The sequence below is a fragment of the Manis pentadactyla genome, chromosome 11 (assembly GCF_030020395.1).
Source record: "Manis pentadactyla isolate mManPen7 chromosome 11, mManPen7.hap1, whole genome shotgun sequence".
Taxonomy (NCBI): domain Eukaryota; kingdom Metazoa; phylum Chordata; class Mammalia; order Pholidota; family Manidae; genus Manis; species Manis pentadactyla.
Window position 1 is genome coordinate 99,151,288 of NC_080029.1, and position 14,806 is coordinate 99,166,093.

The 14,806-nt window shown below is 43.1% G+C and overlaps 1 protein-coding gene across 1 annotated transcript in view; it reads left to right on the forward strand.

Moving 5' to 3' along the window:
• Positions 1–9,700, forward strand: part of SLC27A2 (solute carrier family 27 member 2) — a 39,455-nt gene extending 29,755 nt beyond the window's left edge. Inside the window, exons 6-10 of the mRNA XM_057488792.1 lie at positions 1,242–1,332; positions 1,927–2,125; positions 3,884–3,981; positions 7,952–8,082; positions 9,234–9,700. Coding sequence (XP_057344775.1) covers positions 1,242–1,332; positions 1,927–2,125; positions 3,884–3,981; positions 7,952–8,082; positions 9,234–9,410 — 696 coding nt within the window. The 3' untranslated portion in view covers positions 9,411–9,700. The remainder of the gene's footprint in view (positions 1–1,241; positions 1,333–1,926; positions 2,126–3,883; positions 3,982–7,951; positions 8,083–9,233) is intronic.
• The last annotated feature ends 5,106 nt before the right edge of the window (positions 9,701–14,806 follow it).

The following is a 14,806-nucleotide window of genomic DNA, read 5'->3' on the forward strand; positions in this document are numbered from 1 at the left end:
GACAGTTCTTATTTTTAAACCAGCTCACACAGCAGTCTCTCTCAGTCGTTTTATCACCTAGGGTCTCTGGACAACATCTCTGCCTTTTCTGTGTTCAGGCAGTCAGCCTTCCAGATGACCACCTGGCCTGCAAATTCCAGTAATATCCAGCAAATGCTGAGCTTCCACTGGCTTCAGCAGGCACCGCTGTCATTGTGCCTCTGGCAGTCCATCCAGCCTGGCCACGAAACAGTCACACCAGAGATCCCAGGCAGTCCATGTCCCCAGGGAGTGACTGGCAGCAGACAGAGGACAGTAGTCCATGTGCATAAGAGATCTGGCTCCAGAGAGGATGTGCCAGCACCTTCACATCCTAACTGAATGCCCTGAGGCAAGTCACTGATGTTCCTTCGGCCTCAGTTCCATCATTTATAAAACAGAGATAGGAAAAAGAAATAGGCCAGTACTTGGCCCAAACTCAGTATTAATAAGAGAAAAGGGCTATTGAAATGATTAAACTAAATAATTCATGAGGAAATCCTTAGAGGATACAGCCCAATACCTGTCAGATAATAGCCTTGAGCAATTGTTAGCTATAGCAATTACTGCCGTTCCATTCCTTATATTCTGGCCTGATCTCCAGGCCTTCTCAAGTCCAAGGAATCTCTCTGGCAATGAGAGCCAAATCTATACAGACTTCACAGCTCCCTCCACGCCTGGGCGTCCAATATGGTAGCCATGAGCTACTCGTGGCTACTGAAATTTAAATTATGTGAATAAAATTTTTAAATCGGTTCTTCACTTGCACTAGCAACATTTCAAGTGCTGAGTAACCACTTGTTAAACGACTGCCCTATTGAGCAGTACAGAGAGCATTTCTACCATTGGAGAGAACTCTGGGCAGCACTGCTCCAGACTGAAGATCAGTTTCCTCCTGCCCAGTGGAACGGCTGCTGAGGCGGTCAGCCTTGTCTCGTTGGCTTCCGTCCAACCTGTACCACCCCGACCCTTGGAGACCCAGGCTAGATGCAGTTCAGAGCCCCAGGGCAGGAAGCTGGGTGCGAGCAAGAGGAAACTTTGGAAGGTATTGAAAATGTTTTCTATCTGGGTCAGGATGGTAGTTCCAGTGGTGTATACAAATGTAAAAATTCACCAAACTATATGGTTAAGGTATATATACTTTGTATATTTTATGTACACTATACCACAATTTAAAAAGTGAAAAAATTTGTACTCAGAATGATATGTTTTAATTGTACCAGAAAGTCGTAACGTATGAGCTGATTAAATATGATGTGGAGAAGGATGAACCTGTCCGTGATGGAAATGGATATTGCATCAAAGTTCCCAAAGGTACAGTGGATTTTTGTTCAGTTAACATGAGCCTTTTCTTACCTTGACCAACTAACTGTAAAGAACTAACATCATTGCTGAAATGAATACCTGGTAAAATTTATCAGAGTGGGAGAAAACAGGTTTATTTAAGTATCCTCAAAATAATTACAGAAGTTCCAAAAGATGCTAATTTACCACCACATGTAAGATGATTACAGTTTGAAACCTGGCTTAACAACTTCTTGATTATGAGGCGGTTCTGCGGAAAGGGATATGTGATTACGATTCCAAAGCTATCGTTAGTTTTAGGGGGTCTTTTCCTTTAAGCTTAAACTATTGTGCATTTGTCTATGCATGTAAATCATTATTCAGTAAAGAATTAGCATTAAAAAATTACAAATGTGTGGCCATATAAAATAAGTTCCTCTGTGTTTTGTGTAATATGTGTGTATAGGATGTATATGAATATGCACATACATGTGCATGGAAAATGCCACTTCTTGCAGCCACCTTGTCATGTGGGTTGTATGACATCAGTTTTAAGAGAAGGTTAGTGATAAAATTTGCCTACTGCTAGCGCATAAAATAACAATTTGCTTTCTTATGTCTTAGGCGAAGTTGGACTCCTGGTTTGCAAAATAACACGACTCACACCATTTAGTGGCTATAGTGGAGGAAAGACTCAGACAGAGAAGAAAAAGCTGAGAGATGTCTTCAAGAAAGGAGACCTCTATTTCAACAGTGGAGATCTCTTAATGATTGACCATGAAAATTTCATCCACTTCCATGACAGAGTTGGAGATACATTCCGGTTGGTTTCTCTGAATTAGGGAGCCAAAACAAACACCTGCACAATTTGGCTTACTCCTAAATTGGAATCACATTCCACTTCGGTCATGGTGCTCCATTTCCTTCTATCTCTTTGTCGTGCCAATTCAACCTCCTATGTCCCCAGAAAATAAGGAGCAAAACGCATGAGGTGTCACTCTAACGCAGTTAACTTAGTTGAGCAACACCAGATGAGAATAAAGCAGAAAATCTGTGTCTGATTTTTGGAGCCTAAATAGCTCAGTTCATCGAAATCCTCTCATTTATCCTTAGTTATTACTGGTCACTCATAGGACAGCCTGAGATTTTCACATTCTTTCCAGTGATGGGGCTTTTCATCAGATAAAACCAAATGCAAATTAACACGGAGCTGATCTAGTTGAAGAGAGGAGGGGTTCAGAGGTCTCTCCAGTCCCCTCCCTCCCACTCTCCAGCCCCATCCAGGGTTTCTCACAGAACCCCCAGGTCAGCATAATGAAGTGAGAAAGTCATTGTAATAGACCCTGAAATTAAGTCCCTACAACAAACAGCACAGCCCTCCAGCTTCATGACACTTGGTTTAAACACTACCCTCCTGTGTAGACTCCCCAAGACCAAGCTCTGTGTCTGCTTGTTCAGCCCCTGCAGCGCCTAGCACAGTGCCTGACACCCACAATTACTTTTTGCATGAATGAAAGAGGAAGGGATGGAAGTTGTCTGGCAATAGTAGAAAGCATGGATTTGAATAAGGGAAACCAAGCCCCAGGCTTTCCTCTACCTCTGACCAGCTGTGTTGTCGTGGGACCTTGCTTGACCTCGATTCCTTCACCCACGAAATGAGGATCCTGATGACCCTTGGGGTCCCTTCCATCTCTAATATTCCATGACTCAGGATTCATATCATTATTATGTGGACTTCATGTTACTATAGAGTCTCAACTATAATCAAAATAGAAATACGGAAGTCCCTTTTTCCTGAGCCATGATGGTCTCCCATGACCTTGTTTATTTTTTAAAGAATATCCAGTTTTTTAAATTTTTTATAGAATATTTGAGACTTTCTTCTGCCTGTTCCTCTCCAACTCTATGATGCACAAGGGGAAGTATAGCCACATTTCAGGTTGCACAGCATGAAGAGTGCGGAATATGTCTCATGTTGGACTTTATGCTGAATTAATATAAGGGGCCATGTCCTGGTTGTCAGCATCATATAAAAAAATTACTTCTAGGAGATCTAAAGAATTTTTAAATGTAAGACATTGTAACTCTTTATTAGGAGGAAAAGTAGGTCCTGGCTGGGCACTAACATTATAGTTTTCCTGGATGGAAAGTATGATATTTTCTTATTAAAGGCTTTCTCAATGCCATGAGAACCTCAAGTAGACATATAAAATTCTATTAAATAGAAATTCACTGATGGAATTAAATAGCAATCAAAGTTAGTGAATGAGAAAGTGAGAGACCTTAACACAGCATAAAGTCACGGGTGTTTAATTTTTATTCCCACTGCCTGTCTTAGGCCAAGCCTGTATTTTCACATTAGAACAGCATCAGTCTGTGTATCATGTTTGACGTGGTAATGTTGAAATTCCACATCTTATTATTTAGGTCTATGCCTTTGTCTTTTGTTCCATAAATGGGGTGCCTCTCCCACGACTAAGTTGGGGAGGTTGAGAGCCAGGGTGAAGATGAGTGCAGCCACCGCACACAGCCTGGGCCAGCGAACACCAGTGACCTCTGCGAACCTTGTCTTTTCTTCCAGGTGGAAAGGGGAAAACGTGGCCACCACTGAAGTTGCTGATGTCATGGGACTGGTTGATTTTGTCCAAGAAGTGAATGTTTATGGCGTGCCCGTACCAGGTAGGCACAGGAGGTTATGCCTACTCAGACAGCAACTGGTCATAATTTTGACCCCACGGCAAAGTTTGTCACCACTTTCTCCTGCCAACTGAAAAGTCACTCTGTCAGACACCTAAGGAGAAAGAGTCTGGCTTATGTTCCATTATAAATCAGCCAAGTCAATACATCTGAACCTGGCCCTGATCTGTGGTTCGGCTCCCCAGCTGTTCTTGGGCTCCTAGGCGAACCAGATCTCTCCTAGATGTAGGGTCCCGTGCTGTATTGGGCACACCTCAAGAAAATATGTGTCATACTTGATTGCTGGGAAATGGTATCTTGGCCTCACAAATATGACCAAGTACAGTTGCAAGAAGAAAAACCAGGGAAGGAGCTGACTTTGTCTAGACTCTTATTTTAAAGCAGATCCTTTACCCGAGGCCAGCATACTGAATTTCAGAATCGTCATATAGAGTAGCGTCACCAAGCTGTCATCTGCAAGGCTGCTGCCAAATGGGGAGTGCCAGCATTTGACTTTGGGTCTGGCTCTTACACCTGCTGGCTGTTTGACTTCAGGCAAATCACTGAAACTAGTGTTATTGCCAGTCCTGCAGTTAAGATTGTCAAGATAATTAATTCATTTCAGTTACAGAAATACTAAGCATGTGTTTTGTGTTCACCAGATATATATGAGAACAGTCAAGAGAAAAAAAATCATTTTAATTATAGATGCCAGGATTAAAACCTCCAAATCACTCTTCAAATATAAGGTGCTAATGACACTGGTATTCCGCCCCAGAACTCATTATCTGGGATTCTCACCTTTAATCAATATGTAATACACACAAGTCCCTTTTTCCTGAGCTATGATGGTTTCACATGACCTTGTTTTTATTTTTTTTTAATATCCAATTTTTAAATTTTTTAAAGAATATTGGATACTTTGTCTTGCCTGTTCCTCTCGAACCCTATGACAGTGGCACAAAGGAAGTGTAGCCACCTCTCAGGTCGCAGAGGGTGAGGAGTGCAGAATACTTCTTGTGTTTGGGCTTTAGGCTGAATTAATACAAGGGTCCATCTCATGGTTGTCAGCTGTCATGCCCTGCAGAGCTTTCTCAGGCCCCACCTGGCATGTACTTCTCAATGCTGAATTTTAAAAGGGTGACAACACAAAAGAATGTGTATGAGAAGATGAGAGAACCTGGGGAATGGAATGGAAGGGCCTAATCCGGGGCTTTTCAAAGTGGGGTCTCTGGTCCAGCTTAAGCAGCATCATGAGGAGCTTGTTTAACAAGCCAACTCCAGATCTGCTGAGTCAGAAACACAGGCCATCCCCAGACCTGCTGAGTCAGAATCTCAGGCCATCCCCAGACCTGCTGAATGAGAATGTCAGGCCATCCCCAGACCTGCTGAGTCAGAATCTGTGGGGTGGACCCAGGGAGCTGTGTTATAACAAGCCCTCCAATGATTCTTAAAAATACCGAAATCTGATTGGGGGGTAAAATACCTAAAAGTAGATACTGGTGGTAGTTGTACAATAGTGTGAATGTACTAAATGCCACTGGGTTGTTCACTGTAAGATGGTTAAAATGATGAGTTTAATGTGTGTCTTAACACGATTTTAAAAAATACTAAGGTCTGGGAAGCACTGAAACCTAGTGATTCTGAAAATCTGGCCATTCATCAGAATCATCTGGAAAACTTTTTAAACTCTGGATCTAATGGATCAGAATTTCTGGGGTTTGGGCCTCAGAATCTTCATGTCTTTTTTAATTCCCAAGTAAGTCTAATGACAATAAGTTTTGGGAGGCACGGATAGAGAACAGAGAGGAGGCTAACAGTTTGCAAATGGTTAGGACACAGGTGGGGCAAGAAGGCGATACGCTTGTGTTGGGGGTTGCTCCAGTGAGCAGAACAAAATCCGATGGTTGGAAATGGCCAGGCAGCGAAATGACCAGGCCTGGCGCTCTCCTGTAACCAAAGGGGTAAACAATAGAATGGGCTGTCTCTTAAGATAGGGAATGTCCCACTGAGGCCTGTAAAGAGGCTGGATGTCCACCTGGGATCCTATATGAATTCTTGCAGCAATGAAAGGTTAGAGGTGAACTCTGAAGTTTCTCCCAGCTTTTGGATTCTGTGATTCTCAAAGCTACACTTGCTGCCATCTGGCCTCCCATGCACAGAGACCAGCCCCATTCCAGCCTAGAGATGTGGCAAGTCTATCTAAAGTAAAGCATCAAGCCGCCAGGGTGATTTTTAGGAACGGAGGGCTGAGCAAGACCTTCCCAGATCTCAGCTTTGGATCAGGAGGGAACTTACAGGTTTGGGCCTACAGCGGAGTTGACTTTTTCTAGGTGTCACATCAGAACTGTCCCACTACTGCCTAGAACTTCCTATGCTCAGGAGAACTTCCTGCAATGATGAAAATGTCCCATATTTGCACTGACCAGAATGTGTAGCCAATAGCCACCACATGGCTATTAACCATTGAAATGTGGCTAATGCACCTGAGGAATTGAAATACTCATTTTATTTAATTATAATTAATTTCAACAGACACATGTGACCAGTAGCTACCATATTGGACAGTGCAGCTTTAGGGAACCCCTTGGCCAGAACCTCTGTAATCTGGAACCTTCTTCCTGGAGCTGAACTAACCCTAAACCAACCTCTGGGAGTCAGGGCAGAGGCCTGAGACCCAACAGGACCCACTAGCCTTTTGGTTGCTTCTGCCAGAGCCAGAAACAAGGAGCCAGTTGACACTAAGGTTTTCTGTTGCATCAGCCTCTGATGTAATTCTAAAAGGAGCTTGTTGATGACATTTGAGATTCCTGAGACAGGTACCTGCAAGAGAGCTACCAGGGACCCCTAAGAAAACGGATCCAGTGCCCTGCCTACCTCCCTCAGATAAGGGGCAAATCATATCAGGATGCATTTCCTTTCTTTTAATTTTTCCTCTTGTTTTCTGCCTTCTTTAGAGTGATGGATAAACACACAGTCACCATGGGAGAGATTTCGAAAGCCGGGGCCCAGGTGACCATGGGCGGCTCCTTCTCCCTCTCTGGTTACAGCTTAGTAGTTCAGGGAAGTGGACCTAGACTCCCGCTGGGTCTGCCGGATCAGGTAGAAGACGTACTAATACCTAATTACCCTTGTCCTCACAAGAAAACAGTGGTAATTTTTCTCTTCACTGAAAGGCACTGCCTGATGGGGAAGAAAGAGCTGTTGGGATCTGTTTTCCCTGAGGAGAGCGTGTGCCCTCGGGATTAAGGGCATCAGTGGGAAGGCACAGAGCAGCTCACCTTTGCACCTTGCCTTCACCCTCCTGTCCCACGGCTTCTCTGTAATACAGAGGCAAAGCTATTAGGAACCTTGATTAAATAAGTAAGTCTCAAAGGTGGTGTTTGTGCCTGGAAGCACAACAGACCTGATATTGCAACGCAAAGAGCGACCAGAACTCAGGCACTCAGGACAGCGGAGCAAGGACTTTTCACTGACGTCAAAAATAAACAAATACGACAAAGACAAGAAAGTTCTGTTAGCCACCAGTTTGACCTGTTTCCCCCTCAGATGTTTTCAACCAGGCTGTTTTCATTCGATTCCTGATCCTGCCTCGTATTTGCTGCATGAACTTGAACTAGTCTCTTAATGCCTTTAAGCTTCAGTTTCTTCAGCTCTAACATGGAGTTAACATTTGTACCTCTTCATAAGGTTGTTGGGAAGCTTAAATGAGAAGGTCCGTAAAGCGCGCTAAAATAGGGCCTGGCATGTCACAGATTGAATTGATGTATACCTATTATTATTATCGTTATCATTATTTTTATTATTATTGCATTCACCTTAGGATAGCTTCAACATATATTTGAAATGAAACCTCCAACTATCCAAAGAAACCCATACCGTACTGTTGTCCCACTCCACGCTTCTTTGAACTAGCAGAACCTCGTAAAATACATAGCTACAGCATGTCTCATTTTCTCTCATTTACTTCTAGGTCATGAGGGTCGAATCGGCATGGCTTCCATCAAGGTGAAGGATGACCATGAATTTGATGGAAAGAAACTCTTTAAGCATGTTGCTGATTATCTGCCCAGTTACGCAAGGCCTCGATTTCTAAGACTACAGGTGCGACCTCTTGCTATCGAGTTCAGTTATCCTCTCTCAGAGACCCTTGTCACTAGGGAACAATTCCCCTTACACCATGGCAACCACACTGGCCATTTTCACTACTTTTTCCAGGAAGCTCAATAAAGCAGCAGAGATATCAGAAATTATAGCTAGCAGAAACCAAAATCTAATCTGTTTCTCCCTGAACTAGCCAGTTTATTCAGCAACAGAATTAGCAAAGAACTCACAAAATCTGTGTTTGATGAGGTATGGCAGACACGTAAAATAGAAATGCTTTGACCCTCCTACTTCTTATTTCTGGTTTTAAATAATGGAAAAATCCACTGAAGTCTTACACCTTTCTATAGTGTGAAATTTTTTTTGTTTGTTTGTTATCATTAATCTACAATTACATGAAGAACATTATGTTTACTAGGGTCCCCCCTTCACCAAGTCCCCCCCATATAGTGTGAAATTTAATTGGGCATCATTAGCCAGCTGGAACTACCACAGGTTTAACTTTTGCCACTAGAGAGATGCTTTTTTTCTTTCTCAAACATTAACCCATTGGTTAGCTTTACACTCTCACTTTTGGACTTTGAGATCTATGATTCTATAGCTGAAAACTTGAGAAAAGAAGCGTCAGATTACCAGTATTCCTGAGGTAGAGTTATTTCTGTTGATGTTCATAGCACACACTTCCTTTAACAGTGAGATTGTTGAGGAATGTGAAAATTCAGACATCCTCAGATCATCACCTATTAACTGAAGAAAAAGCAAATCTTCAGTCTAATGGACACACACACTGAGAAAACAGAGCTGTCAGTATATAGATGATCCTATCCCCACCGCACCCTTAATCAGGGTATTCCAGTAATTCCTAAAGCTCACCAAGCAACAGACTCCTCTGCTCTGTATTTCACTGTCAGCTGCCCCTCACTCCCCACAGGTGATCCTAAAGCCTTAAGGGAATGAAAAAAAACCCTGCAGAAGGCCCCTAGGGGTGCCTCTGAAAACAAGCTGTGTGGATACTGTACAAAACTTGGCTTCAGAGCTCTGTGAACCAGAGATGCCAGTGGGCTCCCAGCCTCCCTGCCCCACCTCTTGCCCTGCAACCTAATCTGTTTGCAAAACACTACAGCAATGTGGCTTGTTTGATGTGTTTTCAGGACACTATTGCTATCACTGGAACTTTTAAACACCGCAAAGTGACCCTCGTGGAGGAGGGCTTTAACCCTGAAGTCATCAAAGACTCCTTGTATTTCTTGGATGACAAAGCAGCAATGTATGTGCCTATGACTGAGGATATTTACAACGCCATAAGTAATAAAAGTCTGAAACTCTGAATATTCCCAGGAGAGCTCATCTTTCCAGACAAAAACTTAATGGACCTAGTAAAGTCTTTTGATATAATCCAACTCTAATGTGGTTGAAGATGGTGAGATGCAGTTTTTCTTCATGCTTCCCAAAAGGGAAGACTTTTCTAAATTACACCTGAGCCTTTGCAAGTGAAAAGATTTAGAGATAATTATTTTTCAATTTGCACTTACTGTTTGTATTTTCAAACTAAGCTTGTTAGAGGGAGGGCATTATTTTTTGTAAATATATAGTAAAATAGGCAAATGCCAACATATGAGATGGCACTGTTTCCTGGCTTTATTCTAAATGCAAACCCTGAGCCTGACAGCCTTACTGGTACATTTTCACTGGTGTCCCACTCATAATGACATTCTAGTAAAAAATGGCAAGGAATTAGGGGGTGAGGGGGGTGGGTCACCAATGACCAACCCAGTGGAAATCATAGTGTAAGGTCAACTCTCCCCACCTAGTAGCATCCTGGTCACTCTCTACAAACAGAGTTACCATCAGGTGGGAATGCCAACTCTAGTGTTTGAAGGAGCTTAAGTTAATAGCATGATAATTCAATATACAAAAGGTATTCTGGTAATATATTAGCTATATCAAGGGCTGCAAACTTGGGTGTCTTCAGGATTTACATTGGTAATGTGGACAAGGGAAGCAGGTCCAGATGAATGTGGCAACCTTGAGGACAGCCACCACTCGGCTTCAGTTTGCTGATTATTGTCACGTGGGGATACAGCTCAGGGACTTCCAGGATCTTCTAATTATTCAGAAGATGGGAACTCAGATATTCATGTGAATCACTCAGAAAACAGAAATCTAGATAACATATGCATCTCCCAATTTTGAAAATGTTAAGTCTCAAAATTCGTTCTGGTTCCGTGTACCACACAAGAAGCGTATCTGTGGACCAGATAAATCCCAGATCTCCAGCCAGCACCTCCACTTGCACATGCCCCTCAGCCCTGAGCTGGTTTCACTCCACAGCCAGCCTCCTACCAGGGAGCCTGTTCAAGGACCTGGCCCCTTTGGTATGGCACGAGAGGCTTGGGAAATCCTAGGAGATCTTTCAGACAGACTCTTTCTCCTTGCACTTGGCTGCCTCCCTTCCTAAACAGAACTCCGTGACTTCTGCATGCGTCAGTTGCACAGAGGTTCCAGGAGCAGGTCTGTGGCAGTGACTTGAATGACAACATTTTCTTTATTGGAGCTTATTTTGGGCTGCAGGAAATTATGGTCACTAAGTCCACACCAGTAAGTGTAATCCAATTTCACACCAGCCTCCTTAAAAGAAATGAGGATTCCTTCCCTAGAGGACATCTTCATATGACCAGGAGCTGGCAAGGAGCCCCAATTCTTCCTGATTTTGGCCCTCATAAGACCCCAGGCAAACATATCCATAGATCCCCAATGACATATGAGGAGAGCGCTCACCACCTCCACCCTCAACACAGCACAGAAATATTTTTTAAACTCCCTCTATTCTTTTAGGTGACTAACAAAGAGACTAGTGACCTGAATCCCCACCCACACTCATGCCCAGTGGACATTTCCTGAGCATTTAGTATCCATAAGGGATACAAGGATGGCCTTGGGAAAACTCGATATCACTGCATCTTTGTGAATTTTGCTGATAATTTGGAAGAATTGTTGCTTGTGGGTCAGCTTTGGGGAATTTTTGCAAAATTCTAAGTATCTGCCTTTGTTGTATTGATCTCACAGTGAGAATCTGAACCCAAGTGATGGGAAATAGCACGACCTTTGTATTTGAGAGTATCGTGTTATGCAATTGTATTACTTGTAATCTTGCTAAAGTGACTCTGGTTGTAAGCAGAGGTTATTAAAGCAGTGACATCACTCAGTGTCACAACAGACATCTTTTTGGATGAGAGGTCAGCACTTACACTGATAGAACATCAGTATTCCAGTAACCAGAGCCTGCTGGGGCCTGACCACCTTTGACCTACATTTTAGACTTCCCAGTTAAAACTCAGGCACTCTCTCTGCCAGCCCAATGGCTTCCTCGGCCTCTACCTCCCCACACCTCCAGGATTCTGACCAGGTACCACAGTTCCACTGTGATAAATGAAGCCACCAGTGCAATGTCCTCAATACCTGGGTTGCATGTGTGTACACAAAATTAAGCCATTACTATGACAGATAATAAACTTTAAAGACTTATGATTCTCTAAAGGGTCAGAAATTGTGCTTGTAGAAACATCTGCACAACTCATTTGAAAGTACAAATGGATATTTTTTTAATGTATGCTGATATACATGTAAATCATTCAGTAGTTCTCTGATTACAAATGTATTATTTGGAAATATATTATCAATGCATAGATAGGATGCTACAGACCAAAATAATTTGGGAAAAAAACTAGGAAATGTCAGCATCTGACATGGAAGCTATTGAGAATCAGTATAAAAATGGACAAGATTTCGCAGGGGGGCCATCAGGAGAGAAATTGGGGACCAACAGAGTTGAGGCTTAGAACCTCACCCCCCCCTGTTTTGAGAGAAATCTTCTGCATCCCTGGATGTTTTGTTGCCCTTGTCTAGCTTGGATTAATACTTAGACTATAGGCACAGACCTGATCATCTACATTTGCCCTCTTACAGCACTAAATTATGCTTTCTATCTTTATCTTGCATCTACCTACCACTTCAGCATTTTATTTAAAAAATAATAATAATAATAATAATAAGGGAGACATGTGGGACTCATATAAATCAAGTATAAAAATCAAACAAATAATCATATCTGACATGATTGTTTATAGTTCATGATGCGTGATCAAAACCGAAAGTTTCTGTGATATGACTGCCCTTGCACTGTTCACCATGTAAGAACTTATTCACTATGTAAGACCTTGTTCACCATGTAAGAACTTGTTTGTTATGCTTCAGAAGATTGGAGACTGTTGAGATATAGGCTTGGGGTTGATTAATGACTGTGCATTGAGTCCCCTATACAGAATTTTATTGTTGTTAACAACCATTTGATCAATAAATATGAGAGATGCCCTCTCAAAAAAAAAATGGACAAGATTAACCAAATGCAGGGACCCAGCCTAAGCTCATTCATACATCCACTCTGCCAAGCATGTAGCAGGTGCCTGCTATGGACCAAGAGATGAACTCAGCACTAGTGTGATGGAGTTTTCCAAGCCTCTATCCAGGAAGTCAGATCAGAACGTCAAGGAAAGCCAACTGGAAAGAGCTCTAGAAGGGAGGCCAGAGTCCTCTCCATGTGGTTTAACTTTTCAACAATAATATTTTGTCATTACCATTGGTGGGGCTGCAGGAAGTCTATAAAGAATCAGCAAAGAAGGAAGAAGGTGTCACTTAGCATATCACCCTGGCACTGTTCAAGGGGAGCTGTGCTGACTGGCCAGCATAGGTCTTCTAGTTGACATGGGTGCTGTCTCCCCAGAGCGCACAAAGTACCATGTTGTGGAATATATATATATATATATACACATATATATATACACACACAATATGTTCCACTGTGGACGTCAATTTTCCATGACACAGAGTCATGCTTCTGTGTAGCTGTGAGCTCCGTGAGGGCAGAGATTCTGTCCTGGCTTATAATTATAACCCCAGTGCCTGGCACATAGGAGGCAATAATTATTTGTTGCTTTTTCATCAAGCAACCCTGATAACCGTCTGGTTCCCCATGCAATCTTTCTATGGGTGGTAGAGGATTGGAAAGGATGAGCTAAATAGATTATCTGAGTCTTCTAGTTCACACAGAGCAGTGATTCTCAAGCTTGAACACTGAGAATCACCTGGAAGTCATGGAAAAACACAGGCTGCTGGGACCTATTCCCCAGAGTTGGAACTGGAACTGGAATTTATGTTTCCAACAAATTCCCAGGTGAAGCTGTTGGTCGGGGCCTCATTTTGGAAACCACAGACAGAGAGAAAAATCATCCTGAGTTACCTCATGTGTTCTTATTTAGTGTAATTCAGTGCCTCAGAGCTGTATCATTGCTAATTCTTAAGGCTCAGATCTTAGATCTGGAGTGACCAAGTGCAGACCCCAGGAGAGTCCCAGCATCAAGCAGCCCTTTGTCTCATCATTAGCCTGCTATTGTTCTTGAAAATTCTATTTACTACATGCACACATATCATTTGCTGTATAGCAAAAGTAAAAACAGTCCTAGACAGTGTCTAGTCCAACCTCTTTATTTGATTAAAAAAACATAGCCTAGGGGGTTAAGTCGCAAAGTCACGCAGCTCACTGCATCACTACCTCCCACCTAGCACATACGAGAAGAGAGAACATATTCGTGGAGTAGTGGTTCTCAGACTGTGGTCCCGGAGGAGCAGTATCAGCATTACCTGGGCGCTTGTCAGACATGCAGATTACTGGGCCCCACCCCAGACTGACTGAATCAGACCCACTGGGGCTGGGCCTGCAGTCCATGTTTTAATAAGCCCTCCTGGTGATTCTGGTCCAGGCTCAGTTTGAGAACCAACAGCTTAGAGCAGTGTTTCTTAAGGCTGAATGTGCATAAGAAACACCTGGGGTGCCACTGCTTGTGGTCCACATACCGCCCTTTGAGAAGCAAGCAACCCTAGAGCAGTGGTTCCACACACTGCTGCATATTAGACTTATTTGGGGAGCTGTCAGAATCCCAAAGCCCAGATACACCTCATACCAATTAGATCAGGATTCCTGGGAGTAGGCCAGGCATCACTATTTTTTAAGACTCCAGGTGATTCCCGTATGCAGATAAGTTTGGGGACCACTCAGAGACAAAAAGGGTCAACATGAAACTTGAAGCTCTTGACAAAGATTCTCTCCTTGACCAAACTGTAGCCAGGCTCCTCCCAGCCCTCTTGTTAACTAGGCCTCAACCTCAGCCCATAGAAACATGAACAGATGCTCACACAGTCGCTAATGGCTCAAGACCATGACCCTAGGATGACTCTAGTGCCCCTAAAAGTGCCTGCCTGTGAAAACGCAAGGCTGCCAAATGAATTTACTGTTGGCTCCAGCCGACACCTGGGGCTGCCCGCAGTCCCCCAGCCTCTGGGGGAGGTGGGGGCCTGACTTTGGTCAGCACCACTTAGCAAACCTACATGGGCTTCACATCGACCAACTCCCCCTTCCCACGCTTTGTAATTTCTCACTTCCCAACTCTACTGAGCCCCTGCTGGCCCCTCCCCACTCCCCCATTCACCCTTCAAAATGTCCAATCACCTTTTTAGAGATCAAAGTTTAGTCCAGTTTATGCTGAACTCTTTTCCCTGTTGCAATAGTATATTACTGATTAATATCTGTCCTTACCACTGTAACTAGTGCCCAGCTTTGTTTACCTTTGACACTGTAACTATAACCGACTTCAAGTGCACTTCCTATACA